This window comes from Mobula hypostoma, chromosome 2 (genome assembly GCF_963921235.1).
Source record: "Mobula hypostoma chromosome 2, sMobHyp1.1, whole genome shotgun sequence".
Classification (NCBI taxonomy): Eukaryota; Metazoa; Chordata; class Chondrichthyes; order Myliobatiformes; family Myliobatidae; genus Mobula; species Mobula hypostoma.
Window position 1 is genome coordinate 209,788,002 of NC_086098.1, and position 14,393 is coordinate 209,802,394.

Consider the following 14,393-nt stretch of genomic DNA (forward strand, 5'->3'; position numbering starts at 1 on the left):
AGTGAAAAATGGTACTAAGAAAGATAAAGATGACATGATTACTAACCAAATGTAGAGGACAACTGGATTTTTCAAGCCAGAGCCCCACCTTGAGTATATAAATGAATAAAAACATATTAAATGCACTTGTGGAATGCAAAGTTCAGTTGGGTCTCCTTCCTGTTTGTTCACCAGGCTGTTGGTTGACTGCATAGGATTATCAAAGACAGAGGAGCAGCAATTATCAACACCATATGCTTGCCGTACAAAATCTGTGAGGATTGACTCCCCAAGATCAGGGAACATCCTGATGAAGGCTTCAGGCCCAAAAAGTCAGCTGTTCATTTTGCTCCATAGATGATGCCTAACCTGCTGAGTTCCTCCAGCTATTTGTGTGCGTTGCTTCAGGTAATATATGTAACTTCAAATTAACAGAGGGGTTATACAAATAAAGTAACTAGTTTGACGATTCTGAGTTCTCAATTATTTAAAAACATTTGGAGGAACTTGCTACAAAGGAATTCCATGAATATTTGTGGGAGAGCTCACATGAAAGAGAGTGTCCTACGAATCTGAATGTGTACTTCTGCTTTTTCAGTACCTCTGAAAAATGTTCTTTTTCCCTGAGTGGAATGGGATTGCAAGCATTTCCTGGTTGAACGATACCAGTCTGGAAATTTTACCAGAACAATGTCTGATCGTGTTGGACTATTCTATTTATTATAAATGATTATAAATTACTATGATTGCACATTGCACATTTAGATGGAGATGGAACGTAAAGATTTTTACTCATGTACGTGAAAATAAAGTAAAAATACAAGAGAATGTTAAAAATATCATGGACCACACACACATCAAATGAGGAAGTTCTCAGAAGAGCCCAAGCAGTTCCATCACTCATACCAACAATAAGAGAAAGACAACTCAGATTCCTGGGACACATCATGCGGAAAGATGAACTAGAAAAACTCATACTCTCTGGAAAGATTGAGGGGAGTAAACCTAGAGGAAGACCTCGGCTTATGTACATCAAAAGCATAGCCAGGTGGCTACATATCGAGGAAATGGAAGTCATCCAAAAAACGAAGGATAGATCTATATGGAAAACCATGGTCACCAAAGTCCGCATCGGATATGGTACCTAGTCAGACAGACATGTGAAGGATGTAAGAAATAAAGTCAATTCAATTCAACTTCAGCTCTTGAATGCAAATGGTATCTGAATAGCATGTACTTTCTCATAAATCAGATATGGAGTGACTGTTGAAACAGGAGCATGCTGCCTCAGTTAGCGTATGGGGCATAAAACTATCTGTGACTTTTGCCTCCTGTCCATGAAGCAAAAATGTGCAGAGTCATAGAATCCTTCAACCCAAATGGTCCATGCCAACCAAGATTCCCATCCAAGCTAGGCTATTTTGCGTGCACTTGGCAGTATAATTATGTTTACATTGATAGAGGGGGCTTTACAATCATATTCAGAGTTGAGAAGTTTCATCAGTTTCTTTTAGGGAGATATGTTAACCTTGTAAAAGAATTACAAACTCCTTTTCACCATTTGGAACAACAAAATGATTGGAAATCAGAAAGCTGCATTCACTGGAAATTTGAAATAAATCAGGAAATGCTGGTAAACTGCAGCAAGTCATGCAGCATAGATGGAATGACAAACAATTAACATTTCTTCTCTGGGATCCTTCCAAGCTGATAGTTTTCTTTATGATGATAGCCTTGCATATGTGGGAATAACTAATTAATATGGCAAAACATATCTGATAAATATCATCTGTCAAAGCTAAAAATTTCAGCAATTGGTTACATTTCCTGCTCCAGGAAGATGCAGAATTCTATTTTCGTGCTTGAAGTCATTGATGAGTTTTTTTTTGTAGAAATAGCACAAAGCACCCAGAGAGTGTCCTCTTTAAACAGATGTGCAGCCTTACCTCTAGTTACTTGATTTCTTCATATAAACGCTTTCCTCCTCAATTGCAACTGACATTTTCTAAAGCCAACAGTAAAAACTGTCAACCGATCAAGACTGTTTAAGTTACCTAATCATTCCCACTGCCTTATGAAGGTACATATTCAACGATGGCAATGTTGATGAAGAAAGGGAAGAGAGAAGTGGTCTAGTGTTCTCTATAAAGTACAAGTACTGTGATCATCCTGCACACAAGGCACTACAAAAAGAAATGTTGTAGAGGTCATCCAAGTTTGGGGTCCAAATGGAGACAACAAGTAACAGATGCACATTGAGCAAAAAATACCTACACTTTATGCATGCAGGCCAGCTGTTAATTCACCATTAACTATTTATTACTATTTTCTATTATTATTCTATTACTATTTATTATTTCTATTACTATTACTATTTCTATTACTATTTATTATTTATGGTGCAACTGTAACGAAAACCAATTTCCCCCGGGATCAATAAAGTATGACTATGACTATGACTATGACCAAAACTGAAGGCAACATTGAGGCTGATGTAGAATCAGATATGAAAAAGATCTAATACAATCACTAACCATGTAAAATAAGACACAGTGCTGCGAACCAAAGCATACAGGAGAAGCAACACCTTGAATTCTGCAGGAGCTCAGAATTGCTCCAAAAGAGGACCTGCAGTCATCTGCAGCTGAGTGGGTATACAGGCTGCTATTACGAGTGCCAGGTGATTTCATTCCTGATGCCACAGCCGCCTGGTCAGCCCAGCACCTCAACAGCATTCCACTCTCCTCAATAAATTTAATACCTTTTCACTTATTCCTACCTCCTATCATGGCATACAACACTCTTGGGTTCCTATTGCCCTTCATTAAACCTCATTTGTTTTCATCCGCCATGATGCACACCAACATCCCCTTAGGCTCCCTTACGATGGCCCATTCCATGTTTTAGAATGGGGAGAAAAGACTTTATCATAGATAAGAGAGGAAAACCTGAACATATTTCGGTAGATTGCCTTAAACCAGCTCATCAAGATTTGGAGTATTCTGCTGCCGTGCCCCTGGCATCACAACATCACCATTAGTGTGTCAATGCACCTCTGGATGAACCAGAGGCACCTGTGGTTCCTCCACCCATGGAATACAGGATACGAGCCGGGTGGCTCCTCGGAGCTCCAGACAGGCTACACAATGCCATTTTTAGTGAATTCTGGGGAGACTTGTATAGGGTAAAGTAACTGGGAGAAAAGTATGTAATTCACAACCACCCGCATTGAGTTTAAAAGGCTGGTCTGACGTGATGATGGTATTACGTAAAGAATTTTAGCGCTTTTGTGCTTAGGTTTTGGAGTTCAATAAAATGTGTTACGATTTTTTTTAAACATTAACCGCCTCCCTTCATTTTACTTGCAAAAACTTACAGATCAATTTTTAAGAAAGGAAAATCAGTGTGGTGTACATTTAGCATTTGAATAGCTCTGTAATTGAGTAAATATCCAGCATTATAATTAGCATTACAGGATCATGTGACATACAACATGATGATGTCACAATGAGTATAAACAGATATAAGTGTCACGGCTTTCTCATGAAACAGTATAATCCAGTTTTGTGAATGAATCAACTGTTCAGTAAAACCAAATCTGATCATTTGAGTAAACTGGCGACACAAGAGACAGCAGATGCTGGAATCTGGAGCTACACACAAAGTGCAGGCAGCATCTATGGAGGGAAATGAATGGTTTACAGACCATATGGAGGGTTTTGACCAGAAATACTAGCTGTCCATTTCCCTCCATGGGTGTTGCCTGAACTACTGAGTTTCTCCAATGCTTTGGGGGTTGCATTTGAGTAACTTGTATAGATGACCACCAAACCAATCTAAGAAGCCCATGACCAAATACACTGTTGCAGCAAAAAATTGGTCCAAAATCAAAACAAAACAATTGGCACCATCCTATGAACCCAGATGGAGTTGTTATACTTGCATGACATACCAACAGCTCTAATGATTGCTCCAAAGAGTCAAATGTCTTATTCCAATCTTTTTTTTAGCAATTAGCAAACATACAATTAAGCATTACTGAGCATTATCTCAGTACTCAGCAAAGATATGACCTCCGTGGACCCAAGCTACAAACTGCCACAAAATAAGTATGAATACGTAGCTTATCCCCTTTGTTTTTACCACCCCCCCACTAATGAGACTATTACTATAATGCACATAATAAACACACAACACACAATACCTACACTGAAGTACCTTTCTAAAGAAAAGCAGTCTGTGTTAAAGAGATGTTACAGTAATGGTCAGACATTGTACTATTTCATCAATAAGTTGACCCTAATGGAACCTTTATCGAGGGTGGAATACATCACAGCAAATTTAATAAAAACAAAGAATTGTCATAGGAAGAAACCCATTACCAACTTCAACACAAGAAGACAGCTTGGATAAAAAGCACACACAAATTTTCATTAGTACTGTTTTACTTTCAACCATTGATTTCTTAGTAGAATAAGTTATTTGAGCAATATCAATAGACAATAGACAATAAACAATAGGTGCAGGAGTAGGCCATTCAGCCCTTCGAGCCAGCACCATCATTCACTGTGATCATGGCTGATCATCCACAATCAGTACCCTTTTCCTGCCTTCTCCCCATATCCCTTCACTCCGCTATCTTTAAGAGCTCCATCTAACTCTTTTTTGAAAGAATCCAGAGAATTGGCCTCCACTGCCTTCTGAGGCAGAGCATTCCACAGAACCACAACCCTCTGTGTGAACAAGTTTTTCGTGGAGAAAACTGTTAGAAGTCTGGTGATATTAAATCTCACCTCATAATGATCTCCGGGACATAAGCGAGCAAAACCAATCAAACCTAGAAATTGACAAAGAGGAGATTAAAGTCAAAGGCACTACTAAGCAAAAGTGTAAAGGGCAGTGCTTATCACAATGCACTATCATGAAATAACAAATGAAATGCCCAGGTTTGCATTTTGACAGAAGAATTTATGATCCCAGGACATTAAAAATGCTTTACAACTAATGAAATACTATTACAGTGAATTCACTGTTGCAATACATTGAAATATGACAGTAAATGTGTACATAATAGCACAATATGTGTACACAACACACATGAACATATTCGTCCACAACTTCCTTTCAGAACCTTCTGATATTCTTCCATCAGAACCAGAATCAGTTTTAATATTATTAGCACATGTCGCCAACATGAAAGGATGTTTGTTATACGATCCAGTGTTTACTGAGTAATCTCATTCCCCTTTTTAGTTCGCTAGAATGTATTATCTCCTCTCTAACTTTCAATCCACCCATTTATCTATATAATCGGTAACTCACAGTAGTCACCCTTACACTTGGAGAAACCCTCACTGTAGTTCCACCCTACACTTGGAGAAACGGAAAGAAAGCTGAGCACCATGAAGAAATTCTCAGTTATAGGAGAGTGTGAAGCTTCACCACAGACAGCAACAGAGGTTGGAAAGAGACAAGGCTTATGCAGCTGAGGCAGCAGCAATAACTAGTGCATTACATTGCCATTTATAACATTAAACCATCATTTGTATATCTCTCCAAAAGCCAGAACATTTTATCTCCTCTGCGTGATCCTGCATCACACAGCAGAACAATAAATGACCAGAAAGTCGGCTTTAGTTGAGTGTTAAATATTTTTAGCCAAGATATCAGAAGGGAAAGCCTGGACATTCTCAAATGGGATCTTTTATGACCCTGAAAGGTCAGACAGAATATCTTTCTAACCACTAAGTACCAAAGTACCCAGAAAACTTATTCAAAGATAAGAGGAGTACTTTGGAGCAAAAGATGGCAAAGTTGAGAGTGGGAGGGGGGTGGTTGGAGAAACAGAGGTTTTTTTTCAGTCACAAAAAAGTAAACTGCTGGAAGAACCAACAGATCAACAGCATCTGTGGAGGCAAAGGGATAGTCAACCACTTGAGGTGGGACTATGCAACAGGACTGAGAGTGCAGAGGGAAGATGACCAGTTTAAAGAGGTGAGGGTGGGGTAAGTCTTAGATGGTAAGGAAAGACGTTAATAATTAAGTCAGTTATCTTTCATATGAACAGAGATATAGTATCTTAGAAGCAAAATTTCAAGAAGAAAGTGGTTAATTACCAAATGATGCTGTTCTGGATTTTCCTGCTGAGGTGACAGTGAAAGAAAATGGCCAAGACAACAAAGAAAAACAGACACAAAGTTGCAAAACCAATTTCATTCAATTGAAGTTTAACATTTACCTTTCATTCTGATGTGAAATTCACCAAGGAGAATCTCCAGTGTCCTCTCTATCACACACATATCCTGAAGGAAGGTGAACAATAGAAAGTTTCCACATTATTGATAGAATAATAGAATAGTTATATCACAATAATAACTAATAATTGCATCATTCCCCACCCCCCTCCCGCCAAATACACAAGAAGATTATCAAACAAAATGTGAAATTGATCCAATCTGGGCTGAATAGCCAAGCAGATTTTAAAATGTGCGTTAAAAGAGGTGAGAGAGATAGAGAATTTGGAAGAAACTTCAAGAGTTTGGTGCTAACATGTATGAAAGCACAGCCACTCATGAAAAAGAACTGGAAAAGTCTGACTTGGAGGCACACAGAGACCCAGAGGGAAGCATAAGACCAAGAGTGAGAATAATAAATCTTGGCAGTCTGTATTGCGGACTGATGTTTGTTCCTGGTAATACGTGAAGAGTACTTGGTGACCATTAGGATATACAGTATCTCGTAGCTTTGGCAGTCAGTTATAGATACAGAGAATGTAAAACTAAGCCATACAGGAACATATTAGCGGTGGAAGTACGCTGAGTTAAACTTGTGGAATTTTCAATATTCTTCAATTCCTAACAAAGGATTACTGTAACTAATTTATGGCAAACCAAAAGGAAACCACTTAGCACACTAAGTCCAAACAATCCCTTCCCCCACATATTTCCTTGTAATATATTCTCTCTCACCTGACCATCAAATCCCCTTTGACTTTCTGCCACTTATACACACTGGGGATGATTTACAATTGCCAATTAACCAACCTGCATAACTTTGGGATGTGAGAGGAAACAGAAGCACCTGTGGGAAAGGGAGAACGTGTAAATTCTGTACAGACGGTACTGGAGAACAAGACAGAACCCAGGCCACTGGAGCTGGGAGGCAGACACCAACATTAACTGTTGCACCACCATGTCACCTGATCAGCTATTCACAGAAAATCTATCTGTAGAATATAATTATTATAGTGTCTTTTTAAATACACAGTGCTGTGTTTTCTTCCACAAGAACCCATTGATTAATCGTCTATCTTCTTGCAGTAAGTACATTTTTACTCGGTAAATTACAACATTCTTTAACAGACCAGATGTTAAAAACATTTAGGCAAAACTATTACTGTTGGTTGTACTGAAACACATATTTTATCCAGGGAACTGGAACAGCTAAAAAAAAAAGCAGTCTCTGGTGTGCTGTCTTGCTTGTTTTAAAGTAAAAACTTCATTGGTCAGATGGAATGCTATATGGTAGATTTATTTCAGTAGGGAAGGTTATTATAGTACAAATTAAAATTAACTATTGGAATTAAACTGAATTGGGTAAGTATACGATGACAGTAGTATGCATACAATTGGTTATAAATTATGTCAATTATTTCAGCATATCACTCATAGAACATATACCAGTACAAGAACGGGCCCTTTGGCCCACAAAGTTGTGCCAAACCAATTAAATCAGTAATCAAATGGCCACCTAAACTAATCTTTTCTGCCTACACAATGAGCATAACCTTCCATTTCCCTCACATTCATCTCTTAAAACTCCCTAGTGTGTCTGCCTTGGCCACCACCCCAGGCAGTATGCCTTCAAGGATAATATCGTAAGAACATGAAAATAAACATTGTAGCCATTAGGCACCTTATGTCTGCTATTCAATAAGATTGTGATCGACTTTAGCAATACTGCTTTAGCACTAAAGTTATGGAACATAAAACACTACATCACAGTAGAGGCTTTTTGGCCCACAGTGTTATGCCAACCTTTTAGCCCTTCCCTCCATTTTATCTGCCTCTACCACCAACCCCACCCCCACCTGTGTTTCATGCACTTATGGCACCAGAGCAAATTGCAACCTGCTTCCCTTTCATTGCAGCCTTGTATCCCGGATTTTGTACAAATGGTCATCTGGGGCTCCATTTACAACCTGTTCCATCTACTTTGTTTCTTGTCCTTTAATTTGAGCTAATGATATTGCTGAGAGAGGCACAGACTAATAGGGCAACCACAATATGGTGGTACCTAAATCCTGTAAGGTTGTTAATTCTTGGGGTATATATACAGTTATTCTTGAAATAACAATGACCTTTATTAACATGTTAAGTGTCAATATGGCAAGAATACTGTAAAATACTCTACTAATCTGGAGCTGTTCCATGTGTTTGTCGAAGAAGACAGTCATTGATACTTGACAAATGAATATCCAGAAGGGATTCTATTCATTTCCTTCACATGCTGAGTAAAATACTGCTATATCATGCATATGGCTTATATGTGACTGAATTTTCCTACAAGCACTTAAATAAAATCATTGCCAAATCAACAAATTCAGAACCAGGAGTTACTTGAAACATCATTTGAGGATAATTTGGAACTATCTAATTTTTGTACCACTTAAATAGTTTTAAGTTCTGAAATTCAATCTGCAGATTCAGAATGTTAAACTTCCACTTGATGGAATTTCTTAACCCTTTGTTTTCACATTTATTCATAGTGTCACTGGTGAAGTAAAATGATTTGTCTACTTCTGATGTAGGGATCTCAGTCTGAAACATTACCTTGGTTTCTATTTCCACAGATGATCGCTGGACAGCAGAGTGTTTCCAGCCACTTCTGTTTTTATTTTGATGTTCAGGTTTTAAGTTTAATGCATTTGTAAGTTATTTGGCAGATAATCTGATATTGGCACTTCAAATAAACTGGCAAGTAAATTGTTTTAAATTCCTAGCAGTTTCTATCTTTCCTAAGAAGCTTACTTTCAATAAGTGGAATTAGAAAAAAAAATCCCTCAAACTAAAATAGAGCAATAGATTACAAACAAGAGAAAATCTGCAGATGCTGGAAATCCAAGCAACACACACAAAATGGAAGAACTCAGTAGGCCAGGCAGCATCTAGGAAATGAGTACAGTCAATGTTTCGGGTCAAAACCATTCAGCAGGACCGTCCAGCATTTTGAATATAGAGCATTAAATCAATTGCTAATCCAAAGTACAACGCCTTTACAATCTGCTTAATACATAAATTGGAGCCTTTTTTTTTAAACAGAGTCACATTTACCAGATTAAAAAGTAATGAATTTTAAAGTTACATTGATGGAATACCTCTGTACATAACTTGTAGTTCCTGTTAATCTCCAGCAGTGTTTCCCGTGATCCTTTGGTAGAAGGAGACACTGAGTAAGCTCTTCTCATGTTGTTGGCTCCATTGCGTAGACGCCATTGGATGAAGTAGGACTCATACAATTCTTCTATCTGTAGGATAATTGACCACATCAGTTCCATAATCAGAAACACTCTATGAAGATACTCTTCAAAGCTTTGATTTTTTTTAAACTTTCCATTATTTTCCATTGTATAGCACGGACTGAGCTTTCAAGTTGAATATGCTACAGGTAGTTTGCTGAAAACACTGATTAATCACAATTCCTTTTGCTTTACCTATTGGCCTGTATTTTAGTTTTTACTTTCAAATTTATGGTATATCTAATACCCTTTTGAAAATTACTATTGAATCTACTTTTATCACACTTTTCACCATCTCCCGGATGTTAGGGAGACTAAAGAAGATAAGTTGGTGTTGGAAATAAGTTAAGTGGATATTTAATGGATAAATTCAAACTTACAAGGACATTTAATTAAGTAAGCAGAGTAGATGGGTATTAAAGTGAACATTTCTGGAAAACCAGCATTGGTTACTGTGCTTGAATAATCCTTAACTGCAACCTCATCAGGTCATGAAAGAGATAGCAGAAAGCAGATGAAAACAGATTGGCTTTAGATGTTTGACCAAAAATCTAAAGATTATTGAAATTGGAGAAAATAAATCCAGCTAATTAAGTATTCCTGGAATATAAATCCATTATCATAACTGGACTGTCATTAAAAAACCCTTTGATTCATTACCATCCCTTAGGAAGGGAAATCTGCCATCTTTATCCTTTTCATTCCCCAGCAATGCAATTAACTCTAAAACTGACCAGTGATGGTCTTGCAAGCCATATTCAAAGATAATTAGGAATGAGCAATTTATATCTACCTTTTGTGAATGAAAGATAAAAGTTACGCCATGAAGGCTTTTATAAATGTTGGCAATTTTTTCTGCAGTCGGACCCTCTACAGCAGGGGTTCCACGAGAGATTGTGGTTAAAATAACATTGTTTTTGAACTTCATGCAATGCGTGATGCTAGCACTCGAGGTGGTGGGTAGTGACCGAACATATCTGTTACCAATTTCATAAGTGGTCTCTCAGCCCTGCAGGGCAGTGTGGAGTTGGACCATGTTTATTTGGTTGGGTCCATTCTCAGTTTTTAATGTGAGATGGGGAGGCGGTTGATAATTGGTGAGATAATAGACAATAGGTGTAGGAGTAGGCCATTCGGCCCTTCGAACCAGCATCGCCATTCACTGTGATCATGGCTGATCATCCACAATCAGTACCCCGTTCCTGCCTTCTGCCTATATCCCTTGACTCCACTATCTTTAAGAGCTCTATCTAACTCTTTCTTGAAAGCATCCAGAGAATTGGCCTCCACTGCCTTCTGAGTCAGAGCATTCCACAGATCCACAACTCTCTGGGTGAAAAAGTTTTTCCTTAACTCCGTTCTAAATGGCCTACCCCTTATTCTTAAACTGTGGCCTCTGGTTCTGGACTCCCCCAACATTGGGAACATGTTTCCTGCCTCTAGCGTGAGTGCTGTATTGCATGGAGGGGAGGACCATAGGCTGAGGAGGAGCATGAAGTGCATTTTCCAAGCATTAAATAGATTTGCCCAATTTTATTTTTTATTAACCCCTGTGTTTTACGGACATATCTGACAGTCCAATGTCTAATGATACAATCTTCTGAGTAATTTTGCAGCACTAGTACAACAACGGGCCCAAAAGATTCCATCTTTATAATGAAAGCTACTGATCAATGGGTTTTACGTGGACTGGTGATCCAAATTGTCCTATTCCATTGTGCCATTTTGCTCCGGCAAAATTGAAAAGACACTTAACTACAAATCACAGCCATATGACACATAAAAGTGATGATTATTTTAAATGTCTATTAGAATCTCTAAACAGAGTCAAGCTTCTGATAATAAAATCATAGTCCGTAAAAAGTTCCAGGGAGCAAGTAATTTAGTAGCAGAATTTACTACCCAGAAACGGAAAAGTCATACAGCTGGTGAGAACCTAATAATGCCAGCATGTACAGATGAAGTAAGGGATATTGAAAAGGTTTCACGCTCAATGATGATGATGATGATTGGTTCTTCACTTGCAAAGATCAGATCAAAGACACCCTTCCTCTGAATCTTCTGCTCAGCCTGAGAACTTGACTTTGAGAGAAGAGGAAGAACTTTGTGAGCTGCACTCTGATCATACACACAAGATGAGATTTACTGACCTGTCCCTGGGCAAGTTCTGGATTTCTGTGAACATTTTGCTGCAGTTTTCAACTTCTTACATATGTGAGTAAGCTTTTTTTCTTCTTTAACAAGCATCAAGAGCAAGGATAAAGATTGCCTCTTTTCAGTTGAAGGTGAAACCTGTGTGTGCTTATCTCAAGTTCAACCCAGAATTGAGTATTTGTGCAACAAAAAAAAACAGTTTTCACCTGCTAGGCCTATATTTCAGCCTGATCATTTCACTTAGTAAGAAAATTATTTTTCAAAGTCTTATATAAAATTGTGTCTTAGGCTATATTTTCATTTGTATTGCTTTGGCTTATGATTTTTTTACTAACTTTGCTACTGATCATTGACAATAAATTTTTCATGTTGTAAATAGCATTAATTAAAATCAAAATTAAATAAAGCATCTGCTGTGTTCTGTATCTCCCAGCTCCAGCATGTTGTTGGTTTTTACATTCCTCTAAATACCCTCATTCATCTCTCTCTACAAACACTGCTTCAAACAAATTAGCAAAAACTTACTAAATGGTCCCAGAAGCAATTATGTCACCTAGTAAACTTAGTCCTGCGTCTTATCAGAGATGTTCTTTTCTTTTGTCCTTCCTTCCCTCGCTGTCAGAGTAAGCAGGCTTGTTTAGTTGCTTTCCAGTTCTGATGAGGGGTTATTGGCCTGAAACACTAAATTTCCGGTATTTTTTCTGTTTTTATGTAGATGTTTGCAATCTGAAATATATTTTGCTTTATATTACATTGTCAGGTGAACCCTTAGCTAATGAATTTTTGACACATATATATTAATAGTAAAACCATTAAATTTGAATTTTAAATTAATTAGAAACATTATTTGCAAAAGCAAGTCATGATAATCATTCTAGGAAATAACTAATTAGTGTGCTTGGAACACTGTTAAAGATTTGCTTACATACTGTTTGTCTTTGGTCAATAGAATTCACTGCCAATTGCAAACTTCCCTAAAGAGGTGATGTGGAGCTGTGGTCTAGTGATTGTTTTTGTGTAAGAACGGTTTGCTAATATATTTCGGAGGACATTAAGAGTTAATTATTTTGTAGTCATCACTGTGAAATTTTGGGACTGAAGCTTCCAAAGGCAATAATGATAATATTGTAACACCTTAAAATGTTAATTTTATTTGTCACGTGCATCAAAGTATACAGTGAAATACGTCATTTGCGTCAAATCATATCAGCAAGGATTGTGCTGCACAGCCACAAGTGATGCCACACTTCTGGGGCCAACAGTGCGTGCTCACAACCCACTGACTTTAACCATACTGTACATCTTTGGAGTATGGGAGGAAACCGGAACACCCAGATACACACACCATCTCATGGAGAACATGCAATCTCCTTAACGACAGCAGCCAGAATTGAAGCCTAATCTTACAGGTGGTGCTGTGAAGCATTGCACTAACTGCTATGCTACTGGGCTGCCAATACTATTTTATACTTAGCTTCCATACTATTTTATACTTAATTTTAATGATATTAAAACTCTTCTGTAGAAGTTCAAGCTGAAATTAATATTTTGTGACATGGCTTCCATGCTAATATTGTGACAACATTCCAGAAATTCAGCTCAGTAAAACATTTCAAAATGTTATGGTCCAGTGTTTTTTAACAAGTTAGCAAAAGCATAGAGTTTAAATGATGTTATCAATAGATAACTTGATTAATAACTTGTGATTGTATAACAATAGCTTTAGTTACCTTTCATATTTTAAAATTCTACATCTAAGTTAATGAACTAAAGTGACTTATGATTTACCAAGCTGAAATTACTACTCCCAATGCATTTTATTTCATCAAATGTAAAACAGCATTTAGGTGAAGATCAAACAGCTGCTTTTATTATCCACATGAGACTATTTAAATAGCCTCTTATTTTTAAAAAATTTCTTTATTGGTAACGTGCAAAATCTTACCCTGCTGATGTGAAATTCCAATTTCCTGATGTATCTCTCAGTACTTCTAATTTGCTGAAACATAATTGATTAAAGATTAAAATATAAAGATTAGCTTTATTTGTACCTCAAAATATACAGGTGAACTGTGTTATTGCTCCAAATCAAATCAGTGAGGATTGTGCTGGGCAGCCCGCAAGTGTCGGCATTCTTCCAGCACCAACATAGCATCCCCACAACTCACTAATCCTAACCGTACATCTTTAGAATGTGGGAGGGAACCAGAGCTTCAGAGGAAACCCATGCATTCACGGGGAGAATGTACAAACTCCTTACAGACAGTGGTGGGAATCAAACCCCAATCTTACAGATGGCACTGTAAAGTGACGCGCTAACCGCTACTCTACCGTGCCACACGTTTTCATTAGTGGTCAAAGCCAAATGATTAATACCAGTATCTGCAGGAATAATGTAAATCCTACATTACAGTGCTGCCACCAATAATTCATCCTTTCAATGCCCATCGGTGCATTCATGACGTCAGGGCTGCAGAAGGACCTTTGGAATCCACAAGAATCCCTGGTTTAGTGTTCAGATAAATTGACATGCAACATAATCAATTTTCAAGCAGGCAACCTGCTAAATAAAGAAAGCAGAATCTTACACAAGTGGCAGTGACTGCAGTTTTCACACAGTAAGTGATCGTACATTCTTTGAGTTTGTATTTTGTATGGGACAAGAAATGTTGAAGTGCTTCTCCTGGTTCCACATGAAAATACTGCAATTGCTTATAAATAATGTTTAAGCTCCTGCAGAAGT

General features: G+C 37.7%; 1 protein-coding gene across 7 annotated transcripts in view; it reads right to left on the bottom strand.

Annotated features, from left to right (window-relative positions):
• Positions 1–14,393, bottom strand: part of ripor3 (RIPOR family member 3) — a 196,006-nt gene that overhangs the window by 90,586 nt on the left and 91,027 nt on the right. For all 7 annotated transcript variants that reach the window (XM_063041464.1, XM_063041459.1, XM_063041458.1 and 4 more), the window contains 4 exons: positions 13,596–13,649; positions 9,356–9,505; positions 6,218–6,281; positions 4,773–4,816 (listed from right to left, as the gene is read on the bottom strand). In XM_063041464.1, coding sequence (XP_062897534.1) covers positions 4,773–4,816; positions 6,218–6,281; positions 9,356–9,505; positions 13,596–13,649 — 312 coding nt within the window. The remainder of the gene's footprint in view (positions 1–4,772; positions 4,817–6,217; positions 6,282–9,355; positions 9,506–13,595; positions 13,650–14,393) is intronic.